The 27093-nt window shown below is 48.8% G+C and overlaps 1 protein-coding gene across 2 annotated transcripts in view; it reads left to right on the top strand.

Moving 5' to 3' along the window:
* The window catches only part of XYLT1 (xylosyltransferase 1), a 312287-nt gene that overhangs the window by 77293 nt on the left and 207901 nt on the right, over nt 1-27093 (top strand). For both annotated transcript variants that reach the window (XM_033416459.2, XM_004285733.3), the window contains exon 2: nt 9793-9831. In XM_033416459.2, the coding sequence (XP_033272350.1) occupies nt 9793-9831 (39 nt within the window). The remainder of the gene's footprint in view (nt 1-9792; nt 9832-27093) is intronic.

Consider the following 27093-nt stretch of genomic DNA (forward strand, 5'->3'; position numbering starts at 1 on the left):
CTGGTAGTGTCTGCTCATAGAGCCGTGTCGAAAATTTGAGGCCAAATCATTGCTTAGTAGTATCCACCTTGGGCATCCTATAGAGAAGCTGCTGCTTACCTACCCTACATAAGTATCTTTCCAGCATTCACAGTCTTAGATTCTGGGGCTCAGATCTTTAAGCTAGATCCCCGTGGAACGGAAAACCCACTGAGCGGTGCCAGGAGCTGAAGAGCAGAGCATAGTGTCTTTGGAACTCTGGACAGTGTCTACAGGACACCTGGCAGCGTTGGTTGCAGTTGGGCCACACGCCATCTTGGCAACCACAGCCAACGGGTGCCAAGTTGGCAGGTGCCGTGCGGCCTGTGCCTGGGAAAAGGTAATTATTGGGCTGAGCTGGAGATGCGCCTTGTGTTCTGAGCTTCAGGAAGGCTTGTGTACAGGCCGAGCCCAGGTGGCCGGCCTCAGAAGGACCTAGAGCCCTGGACGGGCTACCAGAACCTCTTGTCCGGCGTTGCTCAGCTTTTTCTCGGTGTGTGGCAGGCATGCCTTCTTTCTGGTCTGAAATGCCTTCGAGCTGTGAAAAAGAGAACACTGTAAAGTGACAGTAATTGTCCTCCGAGAGGAACTACCATTTGTGGCTTGCCTCCTCAACACCAGGACTGGGCAAGGCTCTGATACACCATCTCAGTCAGTCTTTACCGTGACTGTCGAGATGGTTATTATATTGTTGTTATTATCATTATTATACGTTAAATATATTAGCTGAAGATCCACAACGAGGAAATGGGAAGATCCGGGATTTCCGAATACCATGTAATCCAATTCCCTGCTCTATAAGGCTTCCTAGTGCTAGCAACTCACAAAGCTATGAACTGTGGTTTAGTGATTACGATTTACCATGTGGTTGTCCCACTGGAAAACAGTGTAATTTAGTGGTCCAAAAGCGCAGCCTCAGGAATTAGGCTGTCCTGGTCCAAATCCTGTCTCTGCCACTTAGTAATGAATGCCTTTGAGCAAATTACTTTCCCTCTGAGCCTCAGTTACACCATCTGTAAATTGGGGCTATTAATATCTACTAACGATACCTATTAATACTCTAAGAGTTGTTGTGAGGTTTTAATGAGATAGTTCTTACAACCCACTAAAAATAATGTCTTGTGATCAATATGAGCCCCGTGTTAGCTACTATTCTGATTATTGTCATTATTGATCAGCCATGTGACCCTAGGATAACTGTGTGATTAAGGGGGAGGTGACAATACAGTTGTTTGCCAGGCAGCAGCCGTACGGCCGAGAGCTTTGCTTTCTGGCAGAAATACATGTCCAGTGTCTCAGGCACGTGTATTCAAAACGTTGTCGTTCTGAGAACTGTCATTCCGTGTACTTTGTAAAGAATTACAAAACCTCTGTAGGCACACACAGAACAAAGTGTTATATATGATGGTTTAGATTTTTGGTAACCGTCTGTGCTCGAAGATACACACACCGAGCTGAGAAACACAAAACTCACTGCCGAACTTCCATGAGTCTGTGGTTTCTCCTATCTTCCCAGGCTGGGGATGGTCAACTACCAACTCCAAGGGCTGGAGCTTCATTTTGAGGCTCTGTTGCTCATTTCTGGGGTCTGGACTAAAAAATGTGGAGGGAGTACAGAAGAGCAAAGAGGGCTCTAAACTTTTAAAACCTTTAAGACAAAAGAGAGACAGACGGAGCGAGGAAATTCCACCCCATTTTAAGGTGCTAACCACATCTATCACCATCTCTCTGAAGCAGTGAGAGTCCCCTTGCCCTCATTGTGGGGTTTCTGCTTTCTCCCCTGAGTCCTATTTGACGGTGAGTTTGCATTTTCTAACAAGGTGAGTCTGTGTGGTGCTGGCCAGCTTCACATTCCAAGTGCAGCCTTTCTCAGAGAACAAGGGCGGTCTGTGTCCTTGGCATTTCTCCCTGGTCTCCCAGTGCCGCCTGCCATGCACGTGCCCCGCCTTCATCTCAGGAGCCACGGCCGTGCGAGATAAGCTCGCTGTGACATCCCACAGGGACGTCTAGACAGAAAGCCCCATTGTGTGAGCACCCTCATGGCCGTGACCAGATCTCGAGAAGGAGTTGAGAAGGGGTCACACACCCCTGGGGAGGGAATGGTGGAGGGAGGAGGGTTGATGACAGGGTTTCTGGGGCAGGAGGGATACCGTCACCATTTAAGTGGGGAGAAAGGAAGGGGTGGAAGCCACCCTGCTAGAGGCTGAATGTGTGTGTCCCCCCCAAAATTCATATGTTGAAATTCTAACTCCCAATGGGATGGTATTAGGAGGTGGGGCCTTTGGGAGGCGATTAGGTCATGAGGGAAGAGCCCCCATGAAAGGGATTAGTGCCCTTATAAAAGAGACCCCAAAAAGCTTCCTCGAATCTTCTGCCATGTGAGGCCACAGCAAAAAGACAGCTATCTGTGAATCAGGAAGCTCTCACCAGATCTGCTAGCACCTTAACCTTGGACTCTCAGATTCCAGAACTGTGCGAAATAAATTTCTGTTGTTTATAATCCACTCAGTCTGTGGTATTCTGTTAGAGAAGCCCGAATGGGCTAAGGCACACCCATCAGGAAATTTCTTGGGGGCACAGAGCACGAGCACCAAAGTCCTAAGCATGCGTTAGACGCTTGGTGGCTGGCAGGCTATCAGAGGTTGGGGTCGTAATAGAAATTTTTGGTTTTTCGCTGACTGTCCTTCTCACCTTGGATGCTTTCAGTCTTGTATTATTCGGGATATAGTCAGGGGTTCTCAGGTTTTGGCCTGCGTAAGACTTGCCCAAGAGTATCTAATAAAAATGCAGGTTCTTTGGATCCTTACCCAGAGATCCTGATTCAGTAAGTTCACGCTATTAGAAACACCAGGATATTGGGTAAGGGACCAGTTTCTGGCAGTTTACAAACCTGAGCACCGGTCCAGGCTCCATCCCTTATCAAATCTGTGTTTTAGAGCAAATTGTCCTGCCGGAGCGTCAGTTATCTGATCTGTAAAATGGGGATATGAGACTTCCCTTGGCAGAGCTGCAAGTAGTTCACATGCTTGGCACAAAGTAAGCATTCAGAACAGAGTAGGTAAACTTACCCATTTCACGGTTGTCCAGTTACCTGCAATAACTCTCAGTTCAGAAGAGCTGTGGTTGAGTAGGGTTGGGTGTGGAGGGTTATGTCTTAGCCTTCATAAGCCTGGAAGAAGAAAACAAAGGGAAGGTTATCTTTGAGCTTAATTTTAACCCAGGGACCAGACAGTTAAAATAGCGGGTTTTATTTAATGTTCACGACAACCTGTGATGTCAGTGGTATCCTGTTTTCAAGGCAGGAGGTGACTGTGTATCTGGGTTCCTGTGAGACAGTCCAGGTTTACACCTGTTAAGCTGGTGTAATAGTTATCAGTACTCCTTCTCACTTACAGAAGTGGCCAGACAATACACTCTGTGCTTTACTTTCTTGCAGTAGCTCTGTAGGAGAATACAGACCCACCTGTTTACATTGTGTAAATGAGAAAGGGAAAGCTCACAGAAGCTGTGGAGGTCACTAGTCTAAGTGGTTGTTACCTGCTGACTCGCCAACCCCAGTACTTGGGAACATGATTGTATTTGGAGACAGGGCCTTTAAAAAAGTGATTCAGTTAAAATGAGGCCTTTAGGGGGGCCCTAATCCAGTCTGACTGGTGTCCTTGTAAGACGAGGAAATTTGGGCACACAGAGACACATAGAGACTCCTGCACAGAGGAAAGAGACCACGTGAGGACACAGTGAGAAGGTGGCCGTCTGCAAGACGAGAAAAGAGGCCTCAGAAGAAAACAACCCTGCTGGCATCTTGATCTTGGACTTCTAGCTCCCAGAATTGTGAGAAGATAAGTTTCTCTTGTGTAAGCCACGTAGCCTGTGGTATTTTGTTATGGCAGCCTGAGCAGACTAAAACAGTGGTTATGCATGATTTGAATCCAGAGCTGACCCCAAACCTGCACTTTTTTCCCGTGAATGAACCTTCTTTGCCCCATGCCAGGCTGCAGTACAAGTGACCTTATCCGTTTAGGTCTCTAGCCTGACATCCAAACTCAGCTTCCACTGGGTGGTCTCCAGTGAGCCAGTTTCTCCAGCAGGCAAGGGTGCTGAGTTTTTGATCCCATGAAGAGCTCATTGCATTTCCCAAGGCACCTGGTGTTTGACAGTGACCAGAATAAGGTCCAGTCTCTGGATGGTGGAAGCTTCCTCCTTCTATCGCCAAGCAGAGGGCTCCCGGGGAGAGCACCACCCAGCCTTCTGCAGTGTTGTCCTGGGTGTGTCTGTGCTGAGGCTGTACTATTGGGGCCCATTGTCTATATGCTGACTTGATGGGCCTCGGGGAAACTGGCTCAGAAGGCTTGAATCACAGGATTGTCTCACCTGTACACCGAAGTCATCACTCAACACGCAAGAGCAAACGCTATCTTATGATATCATCAAAGCCAAGGAGGAGAACGCCCCTTCCATTGACTAAGGCTTACGCAGGTCTCAGCATAACCAGGAAAGCCAGAAATGTTTGATGCATGCCTGGAATGAAAATGAACAAATTCTTCCTCCTCTCTGCTTTCTTTATGAAAGTTTAATTGCTTGTTAAAATTAGGGCTTTGGCCCTGATGGGCTCGAAAGTTTTTGAGCCTGGCTTCCTTGTCTTACAGGCAAGACTCGAGGTGCAGACAAGTTTCAGTTCTGCAGGAGCTGTAATCAGGCTCTTGCCTCTCTTTTAAACAGCTTTGGGATGGAAGGGCACACAGGGTCCCTTTAAACTCATTTTTGTCTCCCTCAGGGTACCTGCCAGGCATAGCGCTAGCTGCTGAGTTGGAACACGGTAAACATTTGTGGACGGGTTTGGCGAACTCTGCATGGTTCCTGCCGTGGCACAGTGACTGCATTTTGTTTTTAGTCACCTCACATGTACTGATTTCGATCAACCATGTCCACTACCTTTTTAAAAAAATACAGATACTAAAAAAGGATTCCAGTAGTTGTTAAGGTGGTACCTTTCATTTGCTGTATTCTTCCTTTAGATAGACATTCTCTAGGTTGCAGGATTACATTGTCTAAGGTGGGACGATATTCTCAGATAAGAGCTAGTGTAAAATAGTGGAGCACAGGTTTCTTGAGTGTGGGGCGCTGGGATTGAATCCAGGCTTCAACACTATCTGTGTAGCCTTGGACAGGTCATTCAGTCTCTATGGTCATCAGTTTCCCCATCTCTATCATGGGAGTAATGGTGGTTCCTACCATAAAGTTGTTACAGTGGTAAATGGAATGGTGCATGTATAGAGGTTAAGCCAGTGCCTGGAACATGGTAAGAACCTAACAAATTATTAGCCATTACTTAACAAGTAACTTGGTAAGTTAATCGTTACTACTAGTATTCATGACTGTTCTGAACTGTGGTCAAGTAATATGCCCATGGGATAAAGTTTAGAATAAGCCAAAAGAATGAAAAATGTCTTCATCTCAGGGCAAGGGCACTCTGAGTGATGATTTCCATTAATGTGGCTGTAATGGCATCTAAATAAATTCAGAAGGACTGGTATGTTTAGCAAAGAGGGCTGAAGGCTAACTCATAAGTAGTGCAAGATCCTGATGGTCGAGTAATTTCTTTGCTTGGTGTAATGTACATCTCGCATGGAGCCTGGCACGTAGTAGGTCCTCAATAAATGATAGCTATCAGTTTGGTTATTTCCGGTTCCTGGGATGTATTTGCAGACTCAGGGAGAGTATGCATCATTTCGTTTCCAAGGCTGGACTGTCTGTACAGTACGTTTTGGTTCTATCAAGGTCCATGTTTGGAGAGTGTATCTGCCACAATGGTGCAGCATGACAAATCAACCTGAAACTCAATGACTGGAAAGAACAAGCATATATTTTCTCCATGTGTGAAGGTTGGCTAGGGGTTGGCTGATCTAGGCTGGGCTTAGCTTCAAGCTGCAGATTGGATGGGGTCTGCCCCGACTGTCTCTCATCCTCCTTGGACCAGTAGGCTACCTGGGCACATTCTTCTTGTGCTGATGGGAAAACCACAAGAGGTCCTGCTCAATCACGCAGCCACATTTCAAGCTTCTCTTATGTCATAACTGCTAATGGGCAAGCCCAAGTTCAAGGGATGAGGAAGCACGCTTGGCAAAGAAATGCAAAATCGCAGGACCAGAGGGTGTGGACCTAGGGAGTGGTGAAAACGAGGGCCACTTATTCAACCTACCCAGTTCCCCAATTGACTTCCTCCATGTAGTCATCGCAGTAGATGATATGAAAGGGCTTTCCTTGCTTTAGGTGGTTCCCTGGTTCCCAGTCCCCACATTAAGATTCTAAAAGCACTCCACTGTAGCATCCAAGCACGTTGCAGGTTCCCCTTTGGTCTCTGGGAGCCTTTCCTCTGACAGACAGGAGTTTACTGTAAACCAAAGAGTCCCAATTTAGACAGACAGGATGGATTAGGCAGACAGCATCGATGACCTGGTTTCATTTCGTTAGCCTTTCCAATTAAGGAGGATGTTACTGAAAGTGAGACCTCACAGAGGTGCTGCCGTACCTTGAATCCTCTGGACTGAGCCTCCGGAGGGAGAGTCTTATATTTCAAATGTGCACAGAGGAGGGGAACACAGCTTTCTTGGCAAGTGAATCCCAAGTGTCAATGACATGGCCATTTGTGAGTTACTTTGTCTTCTTCTTGGCTAGGTGATTAACATGCTAAATAGATAGCATTTTTGCTTTTGTTTTTCAGAAGCTTTTTAATGAATATTAGTCCCCTGACCCTGAGCCCAGAGGGTCTTCCTCTCCGTTGGAACACCAAATAAAGAGTTGGTGCGACACTGTATCCAAGGATCAGGCTCTGGGTTTTGTCAACACAGTTGTCAGAGGTTCCCTGTGGTTTCCTAGGAAGGTTTTTTCCAGTGGAGTTGTTCATAGGGGTTCAGGATGGCATTCTCCCCTCTCCACCCCACCCCACCCAGTGGGATTCTGAGCAGTGAAGAGTAATCCCCAAACAATAGCCGAATGGGCTGTGAAGTACAGCTTAATTAATCTGGGCACGCACCCAACACCCTGTGCAATGCTTTGCAAAGACCTGGCTTTAAAAATGAGGCTAATGTCTGAGTCTGAGAAGCAGCTTCTTCTCTTCTAGTCAAAATCTGGATGGTAGGATCTGAATAAGGAGAGGGACAGGGCTTCCCTGGTGGCGCAGTGGTTGAGAGTCCGCCTGCTGGTGCAGGGGACATGGGTTCGTGCCCCGCTCCGGGAAGATCCCACATGCCGCAGAGCGGCTGGGCCCGTGAGCCATGGCCACTGAGCCTGCACGTCCGGAGCCTGTGCTCCGCAACGGGAGAGGCCACAACAGTGAGAGGCCCGCGTACCGCAAAAAAAAAAAAAAGAGGGACAGACAGACACACGGAGACTAAGCTGAAGCACAGACTTGCCTGCTGTCACTCACTGAACAGCACGGTGGGATCTGACCCACACTGCCCGGCACAGACCAGGATGATGGCCTTGCCTCCTGGCAACTAGCATGGGCCCTGCCCAGCATGCTTGCCTGACACAGGGAAACTGGGAGTACAGGGTCCACTCTCCCTGCATACGAGTGATACAGGAGCTGGCTGGGGGGCTTCGTGAGAGATGCTAAAATAATGAACCTCACTTGAAAAAAAGTGGTTCAGTGAAGGTTCTCCCCCGTCATAGTTGCCACTGCTTTCCCCTTGAGAAGGAGCTAGTAAGGATTTGAAGACAGAGGCCTGCAGTATTTCTCTTAAGACTTCTCCAAGTTCCTTTATGGGCCAAGGCTGCAACGTGGGAGAGAAAATGCCCCTCAGTCTCTTCCTGAGTACGAGGAATATTCAGTGCCAGGGTGGAATGTGAAAATTAGAGTGAGACGTTCTCTTGGCAACAGTCTTTGAGCTGCACCGTTGGAGAAGTGCTGGGAATTAGAACAGGAATCAGGAGAGAGCATTCCCTCGTCTTGAAGGAAAAGTCAGTACAGACCAGAACGCAAAATGATCCTGGGGTCAGGACTCCACGCTCATCACAATTAGGTACCAAAGAGAAATGAACAAGAAATGAGTGACAGTTCACCTGGGGTAGGGGTTTAAGATGTTCCGCTTTCTCTATACTTCCTTCTTTTAAAGTTGTGGAAAGAACACTTCACATGAAATCTACCCTCTGGGCAAAATTTTCAGTGTACAATATAGTTTGTTAACTCTAGGCTCTGTGTCGAACAGCAGCTCTCTGGAGCTTATTCATCTAGTGTGAACAAAATTTTGTACCCAATAAATAGCACCTCCCCATTTCCCTCTCCCTCCGGCCCCTGCCAACCACCCTTCTACTCTCTGCGTCTATAAGAGTTTATTTTAGGTTCTTCATATAAGTGGAATCATGAAATCTGTACTCTCATGTTTATGGCAGCCAAATTTGTAATAGCCAAAACATGGAAAGAACCTACATGTCCGTTGACAAGTGAACGGATAAAGAAAATACATAGTATGTACATGCACAGAGGAATTTTTTTTTTTTTTTTGTGGTACTTGGGCCTCTCACTGTTGTGGCCTCTCCCGCTGCGGAGCACAGGCTCCAGACGCGCAGGCTCAGCGGCCATGGCTCACGGGCCCAGCCGCTCCGCGGCATGTGGAATCTTCCCGGACCGGGGCACGAACCCGTGTCCCCTGCATTGGCAGGCGGACTCTCAACCACTGCGCCACCAGGGAAGCCCTGCACAGAGGAATATTATTCAGCCTTCAAACAAGAAGGAAGTCCTGCCGTTTGTGACAACATGGATGAACCTTGAGGACACCATGCTAAGTAAAATAAGCTGTTCACAGACAAACAGATAGGGTGTGATTCCTACATCTCCTTCTTGTTGACAGCAGAGGCCAGTGAGCTGGGGCTAATTTGCACGGCTTCCTTGAAGCCTGTGTTGGAAAATCTGCTCGGATAAAGCAAAGCTTCCAATTGAGTTCGCACTGAGGGGCCGTAAAAATCACGCCCATTCTCTGTAAGAGGCAGCTTGAGGTTACTTTCCCAGAATCAGGAATCCAAGATGATGAAGCTCAGAGCTGACATAGTCCAGACAAAAATAGCCTTTATGTGCCGAGCTTCCTGTTTTCTTTGGAATCCACTTGCTGAAAACCATTACCTCCTCCCCAGCTGCCCCTTCCTCCTCCGTACCCACCCTGCCCCCCACCCAAGAGTTCACGTTTAATGACCCGAGACATTACCACCAAGCATTTCCAGTCAATTGGCTTTTGTAGCCAGTGAATGAATGGGACTTTCTCTGGCCTTCTCTCGCCTGAAAGGAGTCTTCCCCAGCCCATTGGAATGTGCCACACAGACCAGGAATTAAGCTCTTCTTTTCCTCTCAGTCCTTCCCTCATTCTTTCCAAGATCAAACACAAAGTGGTGGCCTTGCCCCTAATGGGGATTTTATATTCTTTCAGGTTTATTTCTAATCCTCTTACGGACCCATCTTCTCCTTCACATCAATGATTTGAACACGCTTTGAGATACTCGGCGAGGGGCCTTTGTTTCTTATTTCTTTACGCTGACACTTCATGGTTGTGCACGATGTCCACGCGGGTGTCCCTGTATCCCCCTAATGAAAGATTACAGCCTCCTTCGTCCTGTGGGTGTGGGAGGAGGTGTGGTGGGGGGAGATTGGGCCGGGCTGTCCTCCTGTCACGTGGAATGGGGGCGACAGAGGGGGGCCAGCTTCCCCGCAGGGTTGCTTGATGCCGGGGCAGTAGGTTACACTTCTCCCACCGCTCACGTGTGTTTTCTCCTCTTTTCCCACAGGCCGCACAGCCAAGCCCTGTGATCACCCTGGAGGCCCAGGTGAGTACCTTCCCGTGGTGTTTGTCACTTTCTCTGCACTGATGTCCCCGGACCAGCTCTCCAGGGAGCGTTCGTGCATCCTCTTGGCTCCAGGACTCAGGAAGGCTGGACGGACACATAAGGCCATCCTCCTGCCTGGTTGGGATATGTGCGTGCACCCACATGTGTACACACACCAGCTGATTGTTCATGAGTGTGTGTGCACACATGCATGTACCCAGGTTCTGAAAGCACCGTGGGAAGAACCAGACGTGTTTCTTTTGAGTTTTCTTCTGCCCTTTGCTTCCGCCCAGAAGTGGCGAGGAGGTGAATGCAGGGGGAGAGGGAAGGCAGAGAGGAGGCATGCAGTGGGGGATGGCTGCCCTTTCATGCCTTGGGTTTGGAGAACTTTCTCCCCGGGCAGTTAGTCGTGTGCTTGTGTCTGCTTGCGCGATGGGCCATTCTGAGGAATGTGAATCACGGTGCCATTTCTGTGCGGGGGCGGGGGGGGGGGGCAGGTGACCAGTGGGCCTTGTAAGGAGGGAATGGCCCTTACTGTCTACTTTCTGCTTTCCGGGGAGCTAGGACAGCGGGGCAGCTGTGAGTCCAGCAGACCCAGGTAGAGCCCCAGAGCTGTGTCTTCTGGACCTGAGGGTCACTGAACCGCTCAGCCTCTGTCTCCCCATCTGGAATATTATTACCACAGGGATCGTGCCTGCCCTGCAGGGCTGTGGTGAGGAGGAAAGGACAGGGTGTCTATGTGCTAAGTGCTTGTGAGTGTTAGCTTTTTTTTTTTTTTTAACATCTTTATGGTGGGAGTATAATTGCTTTACAGTGGTGTGTTAGTTTCTGCTGTTTAACAAGAATGTTAGCTTTTTAAACCAGTACAACGGTGCTTTTCTGACGGGACTTGAAGGGGGTGTATCTTTGGATGGATGGTTTCCTTAGCTCTGGTCAGACAGTAAACAGAGAAGCCAGGGTGGATGCCACCAGCGCCCCACAGCTAACGGCGTGTCAGACAGGCGAACGTAGCTGAGCTTCTCAAGGCTTCTCGGTGACTCCTGCACATCCTGGGACCAGCTGTGCCCTACTCTTCACCCTCATCGCGGGCATCTCTGCCCTGCCCCTCCTTCCTTCATCAGAAAGGCCGGACGTTGGGAGGACAGTGGGTTCTCAGGGTTTCTTTGGGCTCTTGTGGCCTATCACTACCCACCCCCGCTCTCCCCACACACACTTATGTCGGCTTCAGGGATGACCAGACAACAAAGCTGGCAGGAAGGAGCAGTGGGGGGGGGGACTTGGAGGGGATAAACGCCCAGTTTTTAGCCTCTGTTTGGCCATCCTCTGGTCTGGTTTTTGGCAGACTTGGGCCAGTCACCTGTCACCTCGGCCACGTTTGGCAAATGTGAATTGTACCTGTGCCAAGTCACCTAGAAACACATCCTCCCTGAAATGAACATAGTTTACTTTCAGAAGTAGACTTACCCTAAGGTAATGATTCCCGATCAGGGGTATCTTTGAGCCCCAGAGGACTTGTGGCAATGCCTGAAGACATTTTTGGTTATCTCACCTTGGCGGGCTGGGAGGGAGGGGGGTTTACTACTGGCATCTAATAGGTAGAGACCAGAGAGGCTGCTGAATGTCCTACAAGGCACAGGATGCCCCCCCAGGAAGAATTACCGTGCCTGAGATGGCAGTAGGGCCGGGCTTGAGAAAGGCCATCTCAAAGAATAATACGGTGAAATCACAAGTTCGACGTGCCAGTTACATTGTGTTGCAAAACATTAAATGTTAAATTAATACAGTTGAAAAGCTCCTTTGGGCGCCCGCTAAAATCACTGCAGCGTCCTCTCAGAAGTGTGTGAGCCATACTTTGGGACACGCGTCTCTTCCCACGTATTTTGACAGAACGTCCAGGGCGGGTTTTTGAAATGCTGGCCCTTCTCTTCTTTATCAGTCTTTCCCCAGAAGGAAAAGTTACTAGACTCAGGGAGACCCCTGGGCAGATAGTCTGCACCCAGAATTCTGGAAGCCAAATCTGAGGTGGAGTGGCTGCAGCCTGGATGGTTCTGTCCTTTGCCCTGCTGTATCTTTCGCCCCACCAGCCCTTCAGAAGCTCCATGGGAAAGAGCAGTCACATGCCCTGGCTCTGGGCTGTGACAGCTCACCCCTACCTACACAGTGACCTCTCCCCGAGTCACATCCATCGGCCTGAGAGACCTGAGCCCTGGGCCGCATGCAGCCAGCTGTGGCACGTGGCCGGCTTTCTGGAGCTCTGTCTTTGGGGAGCCGTAGGATGCTGTTGTCTTTCCCCGAGTTCTGGTTTCCCGTGTTAAAGGGACGTTGGAACCCAACCAAAGTGCAGATGTTTTGTTTGGTGTTTTTTGTAACTGTTGGCACAAGCCCGTGGCCAGATCTGACTTTTTGCTGGGCCTCAGCCCATCATGGGACTCAGGATGGGATCCTCTTCAGCTGCCTGCAGGCAGGTCAGATGAGAGGGGCAGGGAAAGGTTCTCTGGCAGGACATGGCACCCCAAATATTACCCATATAGCACAAGCGAGGTGGCAGATGTGGCCGAGCTTGGAAGAGCCGGCCATGCAGAGGTGAGTGGTAGATGTGCTCTGAGCCCTGGGTCAGTTCCCACTTCCTCCCCCTGTGCCCTTTGCTCCCAAGAAAGCTATCACCTGCGCCATCCTGGAGCACAGGTGCCACAGGTGGGCCTGAATTTGAGATTTCACTGTGAGCCATGTCCGTACATCATGCTTCAGTGGCGTGCCTGTCCAGGGCCCAGTCTGCATAGGGACGTTGGGCCAGCCAGGGACCCTTCCCTCCACGCGTTCCCTCTCTCCCTAGTCCTCACTGCATCGGCCCCCGCCCAGTGCTCAGTGCATCTGTCCCCGGGCAGCTGTTCTGAGTTGGAGGGGGCGTGGGATTGCTTGGCTGCTGGGGCCTCCTCTAATGCTCTGCCACTGGCACAGCAAAGCTTCGCATCTGTTGGCATCAGCAGGACTGTCTCTGCTTAACGGCCAGATTAATAGGACGAGGGAGTCGAGTAAGGTTTAAATCCCTAGTGTCAGCTTTCCCTCAGCAGGTTGCCCCTGGGCGGTACCGAGGACTCCCTGACTTGCAGTGGTGAATACTTTTCTAGTCTCCAGATGGTGGTTACCCGGGAACCAAGTGACCTAGAGATGAAAAAAAAAAGTGTCTGAAAGGAATTTGAATTTGGTTAGCAGCATCGTCCATGATCCCCACTCTTACTGATATTTACCACTTGCCAAGAACTGGCTTCTCCCACTGAATCCTCAAATGCCGTTTTTACATAGGTCTTTTCATGATACCCGCCTTCCAGATGAGGACCCTAAGGGTCAGAGAGGTTAAGTAACTTGCTCAAGGTCACACAGGACCTAACATTGGTGAGTGTCAGACTTGGGGCCATATGACATCAGAATCTACCTTCTCAACCTCTCTCCTATTTTTCCAGGAAAAAAAAAGTTGCCTAGAAAGATTTGCTGATGCTCAGAAAAGCTGGAGGGACGAGCCTGACGTATGCACCCCAAGCTCAGTATAGATAAATAGATAGACGGATGGATAGTGCTTTGTACAAGTATCCGCAGATGTACTTAGGTAAGTAGGTAGAGGGATGATAGATAGATGATAGGTGGGTGGATATATAAATAAATAGATAATAATGCTTTACATGGTGAGTGATTCTTTGACCGATAGTTTTGCCACAAGGCTGGTAGGTAAAAGGGTTTAAGCAATGGACCCAACAGAAAATTTATTTTTAAAACAACACAAATGAAACATCTCCCCGTGCATCAGTGGTGTTTTGGTAAATATGAATGCTCATTATTTGATTCTCTCTTTCTCATTGATCGCCACGATGGTTTATCATTTCTGAATTCACTCCAGTTGGCAAGGCCTCTCGTTATTCAATTGTAGCTTCTGTCTCCCTTCCTGCCACCCCTTCCCCCAACATCTTCACTGTCAATTACTTCATGGCCTCTGCGCCAACAGTGAGATCCCCTGGGAGGTGTCATAAAGGAACTCTCAGGACCTGAAGATCAGGGGCATCAGGAGGAAAACTCCTGACTGCTCAGCTTTCAACAACCAACCAGGTACTTGAATTTCTTTGATCAACCAGCTGGGGGTATAAGGGGAGGGAGTTCCATTCACATTATTTAATGATGATGCTGGGGTCATTGAAGATTGTGAGCAAAACTCACGAAGAAAACGAGTAGTGGGTGGAAGGAAATCAGTTGGTGAGAAATTCATCCATTCATCCAGTTGGTTATTTAATAAATAGTTTGGGGTCCAGGAAGAGGCCAGGCCTTGATGCTAAATGTACAGCAGTGAACAAGACAGAAGGTATCTTGCCCATGGAGCTCCCATTCTGTTTGGGGGAGTCAGACAGTGAATTTAAGAGCAAATAAATATGCCCATGGTTTCAGGGAGTAATGAGTGAACGAAAACAAGACCAGCGTGTCTGTAAGTGGGAGTGACCGGGCGCCACAAGGGGGAGAGTGTTCAGGGAAGTCTGTCTCTGGAGGTGAGTTTTAAGCTCAGGAGGTGACATCTGAGCTGAGAGCTTACAGTAGAAAGAGTTAACCAGGCAAAGAGATGGCAGTAATTGTGTTCTGAGAGTTTTGCATATTATATCTGGGTTCCTGTAACAATAATGCCAGTTCTCCGTAGAATCAATTAAAAGTTTTAGCTCCTTAGAGCTCCTTCAATGCCTCGGTGTCATTAGAACGTCAGGATGAATAAGGAATTACCTTATCAGACAAGGGTGAAGGGCAAGGACTGAGGGGGTGGGACAGAGGAAAAGGGGCTTAAATTTGGGGCCATCCAGTCAAACTCACACCCGCGGTGAGCATTTTGACAGGGAACTTCTGACCTGAACAATGTTGTGCTGTGATAATGGGGCTTATGTGAGAAATCGGCTAATACTCATCATTAGCTAATTAGCTGGCTCCCTTTCAGCTGAACTGAAGCCTGAGTCTAAACCAGTGGTTCTCAACTTGGGGCAAGTTTACTACCTTCACACCTGAGGACATTTGGTGATGTCTGGAGACTTTTTTTTTTTTTTTTTTGGGAGACATTTTTGATTGTTACAGCTTGGGGGCTGGGGAGTGCTACTGGCATCTAGTGGGTAGAGGCTAGGGACATTGCTAAACACCCTACCATGCATGCAGGAAAGAATTATCTGGCCCCAGATGTCAGTAGTGCCAAGGTTAAGAAGTGGTGGTGTAACCTCATGTGCTACGCGGACAGCTTATTTTACAAAGACAGTCCCAGCCACATAATTGTGACCGTGTAGAAGGGCGAAACTTGTTCCTTCCCACCTCCGCCTCCAGGCTCTTGGCCGTGACACCTCCATCCCCCAAAGCCTCTAGGTCTGAGTTGCCAGGGAGTGACTGCACACAGGGTCATGATTCATGATGTGTGTGAGCATGTGCACAGTGTGTGGAAAGGGGAAAAAACCTCTTAGAGCTAGTTTTCTGAGAGATGCTAGGGCCCAACGGCATTTGGAGAAAAACGCAGCATTTAAATAAAAAAAATTAAAAAGCCCATCTACGTGGCTGAGTTCAGAGAGGGTTGGGCTAAGGTTTCCGGACCAACAGAGTAGGACTTGTGAAAGCCTCAGCTTCAAGGCCCAGTTCCTTTTTCAGAGGCAGACCACAGCCTCTTCTGTGCAAACTTCTTTCTCCTGAAGCTCTTCCCCCACTCCCGGGGTTAAAGCAATTGCTGTCTCCTCGCCTCGCTTCCAGCTCTGGGCTTCGATTAACCTTCTCCTCCGTGGAGAGCGGTTTGGGGAGTGATCAGGGAGCTTCTGAATGGCTCTTACCTGAGTCTCCAGCCCATTAATTCTTATGGTGCCCGGCATCTGTTGAGAGGACGTTGAGACCAAATTGCTTCTCAGCCCATCTGCTTTCCTCTCCAGAGCAGACAAGGCTAATTTTGGGACAAGGCAAATCCCTCCACCACGGTCTTTTCCGCTGGCTGTGATTTGCTGGGTCTTTAATTAGACCTGGTGAGAGAGGTGGGGCAGGGAGGTGACCAAGCTGGACCACTGCCCGGGCCAGGACTTGGCTTGCCAGGCAAGGAGGCTGGACCTGGCGGTAGAAACGTTCTCAGGGAGGATTTGCGTTCCTATGGCCATGGTGCCTCTCTAGTCTGTATGACTCAGGGCAAACGAAGTGATGCAACATTCCATAAATAGCTGGCAAGTTCCCCAAAGTGTAGCCACATGCGCCGTTTCAAAAAATAGATCGTGTTGAGGTCATTATTCCTCTATTCTCCATGCGAGATGGCTTCTCCCGAGACATTGGAGGTTTGAGTTTAGCTGTTGACTGAGAACACTTCAAACTATTGCTCTTGTCAGTAATGACCAACATACATTGACTATAAGTTTACTATGAGCCGAGAACTGCACATTGTATGTGTATTGTAAATTTAGTACATTTAGCCGGTATCCACTAAGCACTGGTAACATGGGCTGGGCGCTCTTCTAAGTAAGCTCTCAGATTTCACAGCTGCCCTCGATGGCAGGTATTAAATCCTCCCTGTTTTACAGATGAGAAACTGAGGCATAACAAGACCAAGCTCCTTGTCCAACAGCTAACAAGTGGAGCAGCCGGGATTTGGACCTGGCAGTCTAGCAGGTACAGATCTTAGCCCCATTTTACAGACAAGCCGACTGAGGCCCAGAGAGACTGAGTTTCCTATAAAAGTTATACAGTCAGGGCTTCCCTGGTGGCGCAGTGGTTGAGAGTCCGCCTGCCGATGCAGGGGACACGGGTTCGTGCCCCGGTCCGGGAGGATCCCACGTGCCGCGGAGCGGCTGGGCCCGTGAGCCATGGCCGCTGAGCCTGTGCGTCCGGAGCCTGTGCTCCGCAACGGGAGAGGCCACAGCAGTGAGAGGCCCGCATACTGAAAAAAAAAAAAAAAAGTTATACAGTCAGTAAGTGGTTGAGGCTGGATTAGAGGCAGGTTACAAATGAAGCACCGTCTCCTTCGCTGCTATGTTGCTAAGACATAGATTACATATAGACAGAGAATAGATACAGATGATAGATAGGTATAAGAGGTAGAGATGTAGGCGTAGTTATAGGTCTGTAACTTAATTACATAATGTGTATGTGATGTACAGTGTATACAGTCAGCCCTCTGAATTCCCCATCCACAGATTCAACCAACCATGGATCAAAAATATCTGGAAAAAAATTCCAGAAAGTTCTAAAAAGCAAAACTCGACTTTGCCATTTGCTGGCAGCTCTTCATGTAGCATTTACATCGTATGAGGTGTTGTAAGTGATCTAAAGATGATTTAAGGTGTACAGGAGGATGTGTGTAGGTTATATGCAAATGCTGTGCCGTTTTATATAAGGGACTTGAGCATCTATGGATTTTGGTCTCTATGGGGGTCCTGGTACCAATCCGCCCGGAAATACTGAGAGACGACTGTGTACACATAATACATATATACATTATGATATCCATTATACATTAGATGTCATATATTATACACTATACATTAGAAAATATAATTCTATATCTATCAATATATCTAATTTATATCTCTATATCTGAACCTATGTCTATCTAATCTATATCTAATGTATATATGTATTATAGTGCATATATTATTATAATGCATGTATGTGTAATGTATACAAATAGCATATATATGCTACATATAGATTAGAAAGATATAGAGATTAGGAATAGAGAGATAGATTAGATAGAGAACATATACAGATATGATGTAGCAATAAATGTAGATATAGACATAGATAAGATTTAGATATAGATATAGCTACAGATATATGTATAGTTACAAATATAAGTAGAGATAGAGACAGAGGTAGAGATCACTCCCTTGGCCATCCCCAGCAGACGGGTTTGGAATTATCTGTCCGTATGGAGTGAATTCCAGGTGCGGAGCCGAGGTTCCATGCAGCGGGAGGGTCCCCCTGCAGAGAGCAAGCAGAGTGGTCTCACAGTGAGAAGGAGACACTCACGTTTCCCTTCCAGCAGATGCACCTTCTTGAAGAGCACCCGCCCACACAACTTCCAGCACTGAGGGGAAGCCCACAGTGCCACCAGCTGAGCAACATGGCAGTGTCGCCAGATTTGCATCGAATTACAAGCTGGAGTCTGGGTGAGCAGGCGTTGCTCCTGTCTGGCATCCGTAGCACGTGGACCAGGATCTTTGAGGCTTAGTGTGTCTGCTCCGTGAGGTTTCCGGGCAGGGCGGTGTGAACCCAGGAGCTTAAAAAGAGAAGAATGTTCAGGCTGGGTTTGAAGGTTCTAGCTGTCGAGATAATTCAGTCAAGAAAATCGCTTTCACATAAAATAGCACGACAGAGGTCCAGGTGGAGGGGGGACATCAAAGTCAATACCCAGAGCCCAGACCTGGAGGATTTAGGAACCAGAGAGGATCTGGGTGCTGCTTCTGCAACATTGCCTGCGTGTTTGCTCCACACCAGGGACTTTGCTAAGTGCTTTTTTTTTTTTTTTTTTTTTTTTGGCGGTACGCGGGCCTCTCACTGTTGTGGCCTCTCCCGTTGTGGAGCACAGGCTCCGGACGCGCAGGCTCAGCGGCCATGGCTCGCGGGTCCAGCCGCTCTGCGGCATGTGGGATCTTCCTGGACCGGGGCACGAACCCGTGTCCCCTGCATCGGCAGGCGGACTCTCAACCACTGCGCCACCAGGGAAGCCCTGCTAAGTGCTTTTTATGTATCATCTCATCTAATCGTGATGGCAGCACCTGGGGAAGGGGCTCGCGTTCCCCTCCTTTGCAGGTGAAGACACTGAGACATTGACAGGTTAAGTACTTGGTTCAAGGCCACAGCCCTCCTGAATGGCAGAGGGAGGACCGAAGCCAGACCTCGGTCTCCTGCAGCGTTTGCTGTGCCCCCTGCCCCTCAGGGCTCACCTTTGTGCTTTATATGTGGAAAAACCCAGAGTGGCTCCACAGCTTTCATGGTCACCCAGCACGTTAGTGGCAGACCCGGATTCAGGTGACACTTCACCATTGCCAGTCAGATAAGCCACACGTGGTTCCTGGCCACAGGAAGTTCAGGCTCCGTGTGGAGGGTCAACAGCCCCACGTCTCCCTCACGCACCCTCTTGCTGATGCCACCTCAGATGTTAGGTCTCAGCTGAGATGAAGCGTGTTGGCTGTATTCTGTCCCCACCCGCCTCAGATCCACTCTCCACCCATCCTCCCTTCCCTCGGCCCCCAGAGGCTGACCTCGATGGATTTCATCAGCATGCACTTCTCATTGCTTCGGTCCAGGGGAGGCCATGGCAGGAGATGGGAGGAGGTGGGGACAGTGGGATGGGGTCATTTTCTGTGGGTTGGCTGAGTCGCCTGGGAGGGCCACAGCTCCTGTAGGGCTGCCCTGTCCCACAGCTACAACTGTTCTCTCCAGGACCTGATCACTCGGATCAGGTGGTGACAGCTCCCCGCTGTGGCCGGAGCTGCTTTGTCGGTCCCCCTTAGAAAGTGTCTCTTGGTAAAGTGTCCTCAGCTTCCCCTAGGAGAGTGGCCTCTGTTTCCTCGGGGCCTGGACACGGAGCCTCCAGCCCCTTCTTCCCATAGCACTGCCAGTGGGTTTTCCCAGGGTGAGTCACTGTCGTTTCCTGTCCTGTTGTGATAAAGTGGGGGGTCTTCAAACCAAGGGGTGGTCCCAGAAGGGATGGGAGGGAGCAGTGATTCTTTTGAGACTGAATGCCCAGTTGTGGGTATCTGAGCATTTTTCTGGGCAGAGGATCAGAGCTGTCATTCTATTTGTGACAACCTCCCCCCAAAACCAAATCGAGAAGCAAACATTCTCAACACCGCTGTGCTAAGTAAAGCACGAGAGGACCCACATGCGTGAGAAAGATGCCCCAGGCAGGGGCCAGTTTGCTCTGAGTCTTGTCACTCACACCCCTCTGTCTGTCTTGGCTCTGAGACAGTGAAGGACTCCTTCACCCGGGAGGGACCAAGGTCTAGGCTGACAAGGCGGGGAGGGCAGGACTTCAGCTCCTCCCTGTAACCCCAGAGCAGACAGGCAGACAGAGAAAACAGGCTATTTCTGCCGGCAGGGAAGGCCTTTGCAAACTCTCCTTTTCTCATTCTCCGTCACACCTCCAGGAAATATGTCTTAGCATTTGAAACTGATTTCTCAAAAGTGCCACCACCTCGCCTCTGCCTCTGAGAGGCCCTGGGAGGGCCAGCACGTGGCCATTTCTCCAGTCCAAGTGGTTCTGTCTGGGGAACTGGGCTGTCCTCTCCCAGGAGGTTGGAGAGGTGGGGTCCCAGCTCCAACCTCAATGCAACCCTCCCTGCTGGGTTCAAGTGCCTTTCTGAAAAGGAACATCTTATTAATAATAACCCCTTCTGATTTTCTTCTGGGAACTATAGCACTTATTTTTCCACTGAAAGGAAGGGGACTGGATGGAAAACTCAAGTTAGCTGTGGTACCAGATGGGTGGGGCTGAGGACAGTGGGACAGTTTTATCGTCTTGAGAAGGAAGAGCCCAGCCAGCTCAATGCTAGAAGAAAGAAACTCCAGCTATACAAGGGGCCTAAAGCAACTTCTTTGCCACACGCTCCCTGCCCCAATTATAACCGGCACCGGTTATGCGGTGGCAGGAGGTAACTTTCTCATGACATCATCCTAGACCCAGAGTCATACACAGGCCTCCTGGTGGCATCTCCAACTGGCCCACAGGGTTTTGGGGGGCAGGGAGGGGGTTTGAAAGATTTTTGAAAAATTGGAAGGTAAAACTACATTGAGCCTTTAGATGTCAGCTAGTGGCAAGGACCAGCTGCCCCCTTTGGATGGAGCCCAGTGTCCTGGGTTCGAATCCTGACCTCTTCACTTACTGAATGCATCACCTTTGAGAAGGTATTCAGCTTCCTGAGACTCAGTTTCCCCACTGGTGAAAGCAACCACGTCACCTACCTCCTTGGACTTTTAGAGGCTGGGGTGATGATGCCCACTTGTCACTTATAAACACTAACCCCACCCCGCTTTCTCTCTTGTGTCAGGAGCAGACCCCAGAAGCAAGGGCTCTTCAGTCTCCTTCCATTGTCTCCCCGTGCAGGAATCTGCTTTGTCCTTTTTCTGGAACATTCTTCCTTCTCTGTTCGGATGGCTGCTTCCCTCTTTGCAGAGAGGGAAGTAGCATTAGTTAAATTACCGGAATGTTTCTGGCAGCTGAGCCAGGTGCTTGCGTCCCGTGAGTGGGCTGGGACATTTGCCTTCACGCGGGACAGGGCAGGCTGTGTTGTCACCACATAAGCAAAGCCCAGGTCTGTCTGGACTCCGAGTGGTCAGCAGAGTGGCAGAGGCAGGCACAGTTCTTCTAATGAAAAAGCGTCTTCTGGAGGGGAGGGGAGGGGAGATGAGGCTCTCCCACTAGCCCGGCCAGTGGAACTGCCCCTGGTTAAGAGCCCCACACAGCTTCCTTAGACGGCTAGACGGCCAGACGTCGAGCATCTCAGTAGCCCTCAGGCCGAGTGTGGGCCGGGTCTCATCAATTCTTCTGCCTCCCGTCTGCCCATCACTTCAGGGTCTCCCTTCCCCAGGGCAGCCTCGTCGTTCACCCTGCGCATCCACCAAGCTTGCTCAGCCGAGGCACTCCTGCCGTTTTGGACTTCACTGTGGGCGCTGTTCTGTGCAGCGGACCTGGGCTCTATCCACTACGTGCCAGCGATGCCCCCTCCCCAGTTGCAACAACCCAGAATCCCTCCAGACACAGCCAGATGTCCCCTAGGGGCAAAGTGGACCCCAACTGAGAACCACTGGCCTGAGTGTGGTTTGCAGGGACCATGTCATGAAACGGTGCTGGGGAGGGTTAGGTGAAGTCCACGGGTTGGATACCTCCTATAAATATCATTGGATTTGACGTCTTTGCTCTCGAGTGACTTTATATGGGTGGGGCGAGAGGGAGAGTTTAAACAAACCGGCACATGCCAAGCCTTTCATTGCTGGCTAGATGAGATACGAAGGAAAACTCAAACGTTCCAGCAAACTCTGAGACACAGAAAGGTGAAGGGCCCGGTGTGCTCCTGGGGCCTGGAGACCCTAACCCCAGCTCTGAACACTGGCCGAGTTGCTTTTAGGCTGGGTGCCTGGTGAGTGAGGGCCAAGTTCCAGGCAGGGCTCCCGAAGCCTGCAAGCGTGGGGTTGGCAGATTTGCTGTGGTTTGGCGCTCTCAGGAGGGCGTGGGCTTGCCTGACACCCGGAAATAGTCTGTGGCTTTGGGACTGACTCTGTAACGTGTTCAAACCGGCTGGTTTTACTCCCCAGTTACTAACTCTAACTGTACCGCATTCATACAAGCTGCTCTTCACTCCCTGGACTCCGTGAAAGGGTCCTATGTGCGGAGCATCAGCTTAGAACAACCAGGCTGCTGTGTGCCGCGCCGGAGGTTACTTGTTTACGTGTTAGTTTGCCCTTGAGCGTTTCTCCACCCGGTTCTCTATGGCTAGAAACATGTTGGTTTTTAATTTTTATTCATTTATTTATTTTTAGGTTTTCCTTTTGGGACTTAAGATCTTTTTCTGGATTTGTTTTTCATTGTTGCTATGATCAGTAGTATACTGGATTCTCCGTTTAGTACTATATTATTGATTAGTTCATTCATTGAATATTTATTGAGTGCCTCCTCTGTGCCAGACACTGTTTCAGGGGCTGGAGATACAGCAGCAAACAAGACAGGAGTCCCTGCTCTCACGCGCCCTCATTCTAGACAGATGGTGAACGAGAGATGTGTGTTTCAGTGTTATGTCAAATGGTGACAAGTGCTAAGGAGGAAAGTGAGGCAGGGGAGGGGTGGGCCAGGCCAGGTCAGTCGAGGAGGGATTGCCCTTTGACTGTGGTGGGGCTGGGGAGGGCCGCCTGGAAATGAGGCAGCGTTTGAGCAGAGTCCTAAAGCGTATGGGTGGGCGAGGAACAGAGAGCAGCCAGTGCAAAGGCCCTGAGGTAGGTCTTGCTTGGCGTGGTTTTTGCACCGTAGAAGCCAGTGTGGCTAAAGCAAGAGTGAGCAAGGGAAAGAGGGGTGGGGGCGGGGCCAGAGCGTTAGGATCTTATTGAACCTGGAAAGGACTTTGCTCACACTCCGTGCTGGGAAGCCTCTGGAGGAATTTGAGCAGAGGAGCGACATGGCCTGACGTTTGAAAATGGGATTGGTTGCTGCCCTGGTGAAAATGCACCGTTGTTAGTCAAGGGCGGCAGGCACAGGAAGACGGGCGAGGGAGGAGGCTTTGCAATATCCAGGGCAATGCAGTGGCGGTTGGGACCAGCATGTTCACAGTGGAGGCCGAGAGAAGTGGTTTGATTCTGGACACTTCTGAGAATAGAGCCAACTGGACTGACTGGGGGTTGAACACATGTAAAGCAATACAGGCACACAATAACAAATAAATAAAATCAAATAATACAGAAGGGTATCAAGTGAAAGGTAAATCTTATACCCCTTCTTCCAGTGTTCAGAGGTAACCACTATTAACAGTTTTCTTATTTCTCCTTCCAGGTTTTTCCTTTGCATATTAATGGGGGGGGTGTGGGGAAGGGTACATAGGCAGGGATTTTGTTTCCTTGAAACTGAATCTGAAGAAGCACATTTTATAATAACTTGCTGTTCCTCTCTCTGTATCTTAGACGTCAATTTATATCAGCACCCATCACTCTTCTTCATTGTTTTTAACTGCCTTCCATTTTCTCCAAGTATTCCCAGCACCCAGCATGGTGTCTGGTATGTAGTAACTGTTCAATAAATATTAATCAAATGAATTAAATATCCCATCATCTATTTAACTGATTTCTTGTTGGTGGACATTTAGATTGTTTCTCTCTCCCTTTTTTTTTTCCTGTCTTAATGCTGACATTCTTGTACACGTACCTTTTCACAATTGAGCGTGTACGTCTGTAGGGTGAATGCCTAGATCTGGGACGGCTGGCTCAAAGGGTATGTGCGTTTTAGGTTTCGGCAGGCATAGTGGATCTGTCCTATACAGAGGTTTCTTCAAATCACCTATCGAAGTGATTTCCTGTTTCCTCTCTCAAAAGCACTGGGGATTATCAACCTGTATAATCTGTGTCAAACTGATGGGTAAAAACAGTACTTACTGTCTTGATTTGCATTTTAGATATGAGTGGGTTGGAGCATTTTTAAAAAGTCGTATCTGTTGATGAATCCCTTCGCCCTGTTTTCCTGGGTGCCGGAGGCAGCACTCTCATCCTTGGCCTCCTTGAGATGTGCCGGGTGATACCCGAGACTTGCCGGGCGCTTGCTGTGCCAGCACGGTGCTGAGTGCTACACGTGCGCTAACTCCTGTGATCATGCGCCATAAACGCTGTGAAGGAGCTGTGGTTATGTCCTCCCGCTCAGATAATGAAAATGAGGCTCAGGGAGGAGTTAAATAAGTCCTCGGAGGTCGTGTGTCATGTGGAGTGTACGTGGGGAGCTTGCACACCTCGTTTTATTGCACTTTGCTTTATTGCACTTTGAAGATACTGTGGGGTTTTTTTCTGCTTTTTTTTTTTTTTTTTTTTTACAAATTGAAGGCTTGTGGTAAGCCTGCCTTGAGCAAATCTGTTGGGGTCGTTTTTCCAACAGCGTTTGTTCACTTCACGTCTGTGTCATATTTTGGTAATTCTCACCATATTTCAAAATTTTCATTTTTTATGGTGAGCTGCAATCCATGATCTTTGATGTTACTATTATAATTGTTTGGGCACATTTTAGCGATAAAAAATTTCAAATTATGATAGGTACATTGTTTTTTTAGACATAACGTTATTGTACACTTAATAGACCACAGTATGGTGCAAACAACTTTTATATGCACTGGGAAACCAGAAATTCGTGTGACACGTTTTACTGTAATACTTGCTTTACTGTGTGGTCTAGAATCAAACCCACGACATCTCCGAGGTGTGCGTGCATTGGACCTGGGCAGAACTCTTACCCGCCGTGCCAGACAGATCAGTGGATTTGGTAATGGCCACGATCCCCCACTTTAAGACTTGGCCTGATATTTGGAAAACAAGCCAAAGCATTCCCTGGCTTTAGGGAATAAATGGACTGGACCTGGCACGTGGCCGCACGTGGGCCTGGGGCCCCAGCCCGTGGGGTGAGAGCTGGAGACACAGCTCTGAGCCAGGCACGCCCTGCCCAAGGCCACACAAGGTCACCTTTTTCCCCCCAGGAACACATCTCCTCCTGGAACTGGATCTGGGGGCTGACTGCAGAGATGTCAGTAGTTAGAACTGTGTCTTGGATCAGGTAGCTGGAGAGACGAATGGAAGATGACGGAGGGACAGATTGAAAGAAGGAAGGATGGAAGGAGGGGAAGGAAGAGAAAGGAAAGTGGGAAGGGTAGATTAATAGATATAAGATCTCAGTTCATATTAAAAAATCCCTACTATACACTGACCACTGCTTCAGGTACCTGGGATTGGAAGATGACGGACCCAGTGCCCTGCATCCAGGGAGCTCACATCCAGAGCAGGGCGTTTAAACCTTTTGTGTCGTGGACTCCTCTGGCATCCGGCAAAAACCTGTGGCCCCCTCTCCTGAATGATCTTTTTAAATGCAAAAAAATAAATGCATAAGATTACAAAGGAAAGCAGTTATATTGAAGTACAGCTATCAAAATATATATAAAAATAACATACATTGAGAAATAATGCATTTGCATCTTTATTAATGCATTAAGTAACTAGATTTGGTGGCAGGTCTAATAACTATGGTAATTTTGAAGTAGTGACAAGTGTGAATAATATTTTGAGACATCTGGTACCAAAGCAATGTGATATGAAAATATCTGTAATTTCTATTGGTGTCGGAGTCTCAGGTCTTGCTAATACCTCTGCAGCCTGGTGCCTACATTCATAACTGAAGGACATGCTAAATTTCAGTTAGGTTTAGTGCAAATAATTATGAAAATAAATACGTACACATTCAAGACCCCCGGAATTCTCTCCACAGACCCCCAAGTCCATGGACAAGGACCCCTGGGTTAGATGGAGAGACAAATCATTGCAAGGTGGTGTATACTCATTTCACCGAGTGCAGTGGTGGACAGGATCACCTGTATTATTTAAATGAGTTGTCTTGCTGTCTCTCTGTCTCTGCCCTTTTGTGTTTTTCCTGACTATTTATAATTGAAATTGTTGTAAGATAAATGGACTTTTGATATTTCTTCCTGTGGAGTGCTGTCAGGTCTATAATAATGTAGGAGCACCCAGTACAACCCAGAACACTCCTGGAAGGCTCCCTGGAGGAGCCGTTGCCCACACCATTGTCCTGAAGGGTGAGTGAGAGTAGGCCAGGGGAGGCAGGGATGAGGGGATGTACAGGCCATTGCCAACAGAGAGAACAGAGTTGAAATGATGGGTTCTATCAGGAAACTACAAGAAATATGATATTAATGGTGAACAAGGAGAGGAGCAGAGAATGGCAAGAGATGGGCCTGATGAGATGAGAACAGGCCCGGATGATGTAGACCATTCAGGGAGCTTGAGATTTATCAGGTAGGCAATGGGGAGCCATTGAAGGTGTTTGAGCAGGAGAGTCACATGGTCCAAGACCAGTGTGAGAAGATCACTCTGCCTGCTGCTTGGGGAATAGCTTAGAAAGGTGAGCCTGGAGGCAGGGGGACCAGAAAAGGGGCATTCAGTCCAGAAGAGCTATGATGAAGGCTCGAACGGGGCAGGGACAGTGGGAAAGGAGAGGAGGGGACAGATCTAAGGGCCATTAATATGTAGAGTGGACAGGGCAGGATTTTGGCAAGCAGTTGAGGGGAGCACGGGATAGGGAGGGCACAGAAAAAATTGAGGTAAGGATGTGTAAATAAAGGACCAATTTGGAGGGAAGATGAAATCTTCTTTGGACACGGGAGTTTGTGCAAAATCTTGTGGGGCTGTCGAGGAGCAAGTGGAGTGGAAAAGCCCTTCAGCCCTTCAGGAGCCTCCTATGCCTGTTTGCCCAGAAGCCCAAGCCTTGGAAGGGGGTCCTCTCTGGACTTAGCAATATGGAATGTTGCACCTAGGACCTATTTGGGGTGGCATTGCAGTGCTGCAAGTTTAATACAGGCCACTATCTCCCAGGAATGAACCCAGGCAAAGGGTAGTAAGAACTAAACCACTTTTTAAAAGAAAAACCTGCACTTCGCAGGGATTTATATGCCTTTCTGCGGCTGAATAATAAATTTTTTACAGCTACAGCTGGCGTTATATATGACCTTATAAAATGCCATGATAGCGTCTAACGAA

This window comes from Orcinus orca, chromosome 16 (assembly GCF_937001465.1).
Source record: "Orcinus orca chromosome 16, mOrcOrc1.1, whole genome shotgun sequence".
Classification (NCBI taxonomy): domain Eukaryota; kingdom Metazoa; phylum Chordata; class Mammalia; order Artiodactyla; family Delphinidae; genus Orcinus; species Orcinus orca.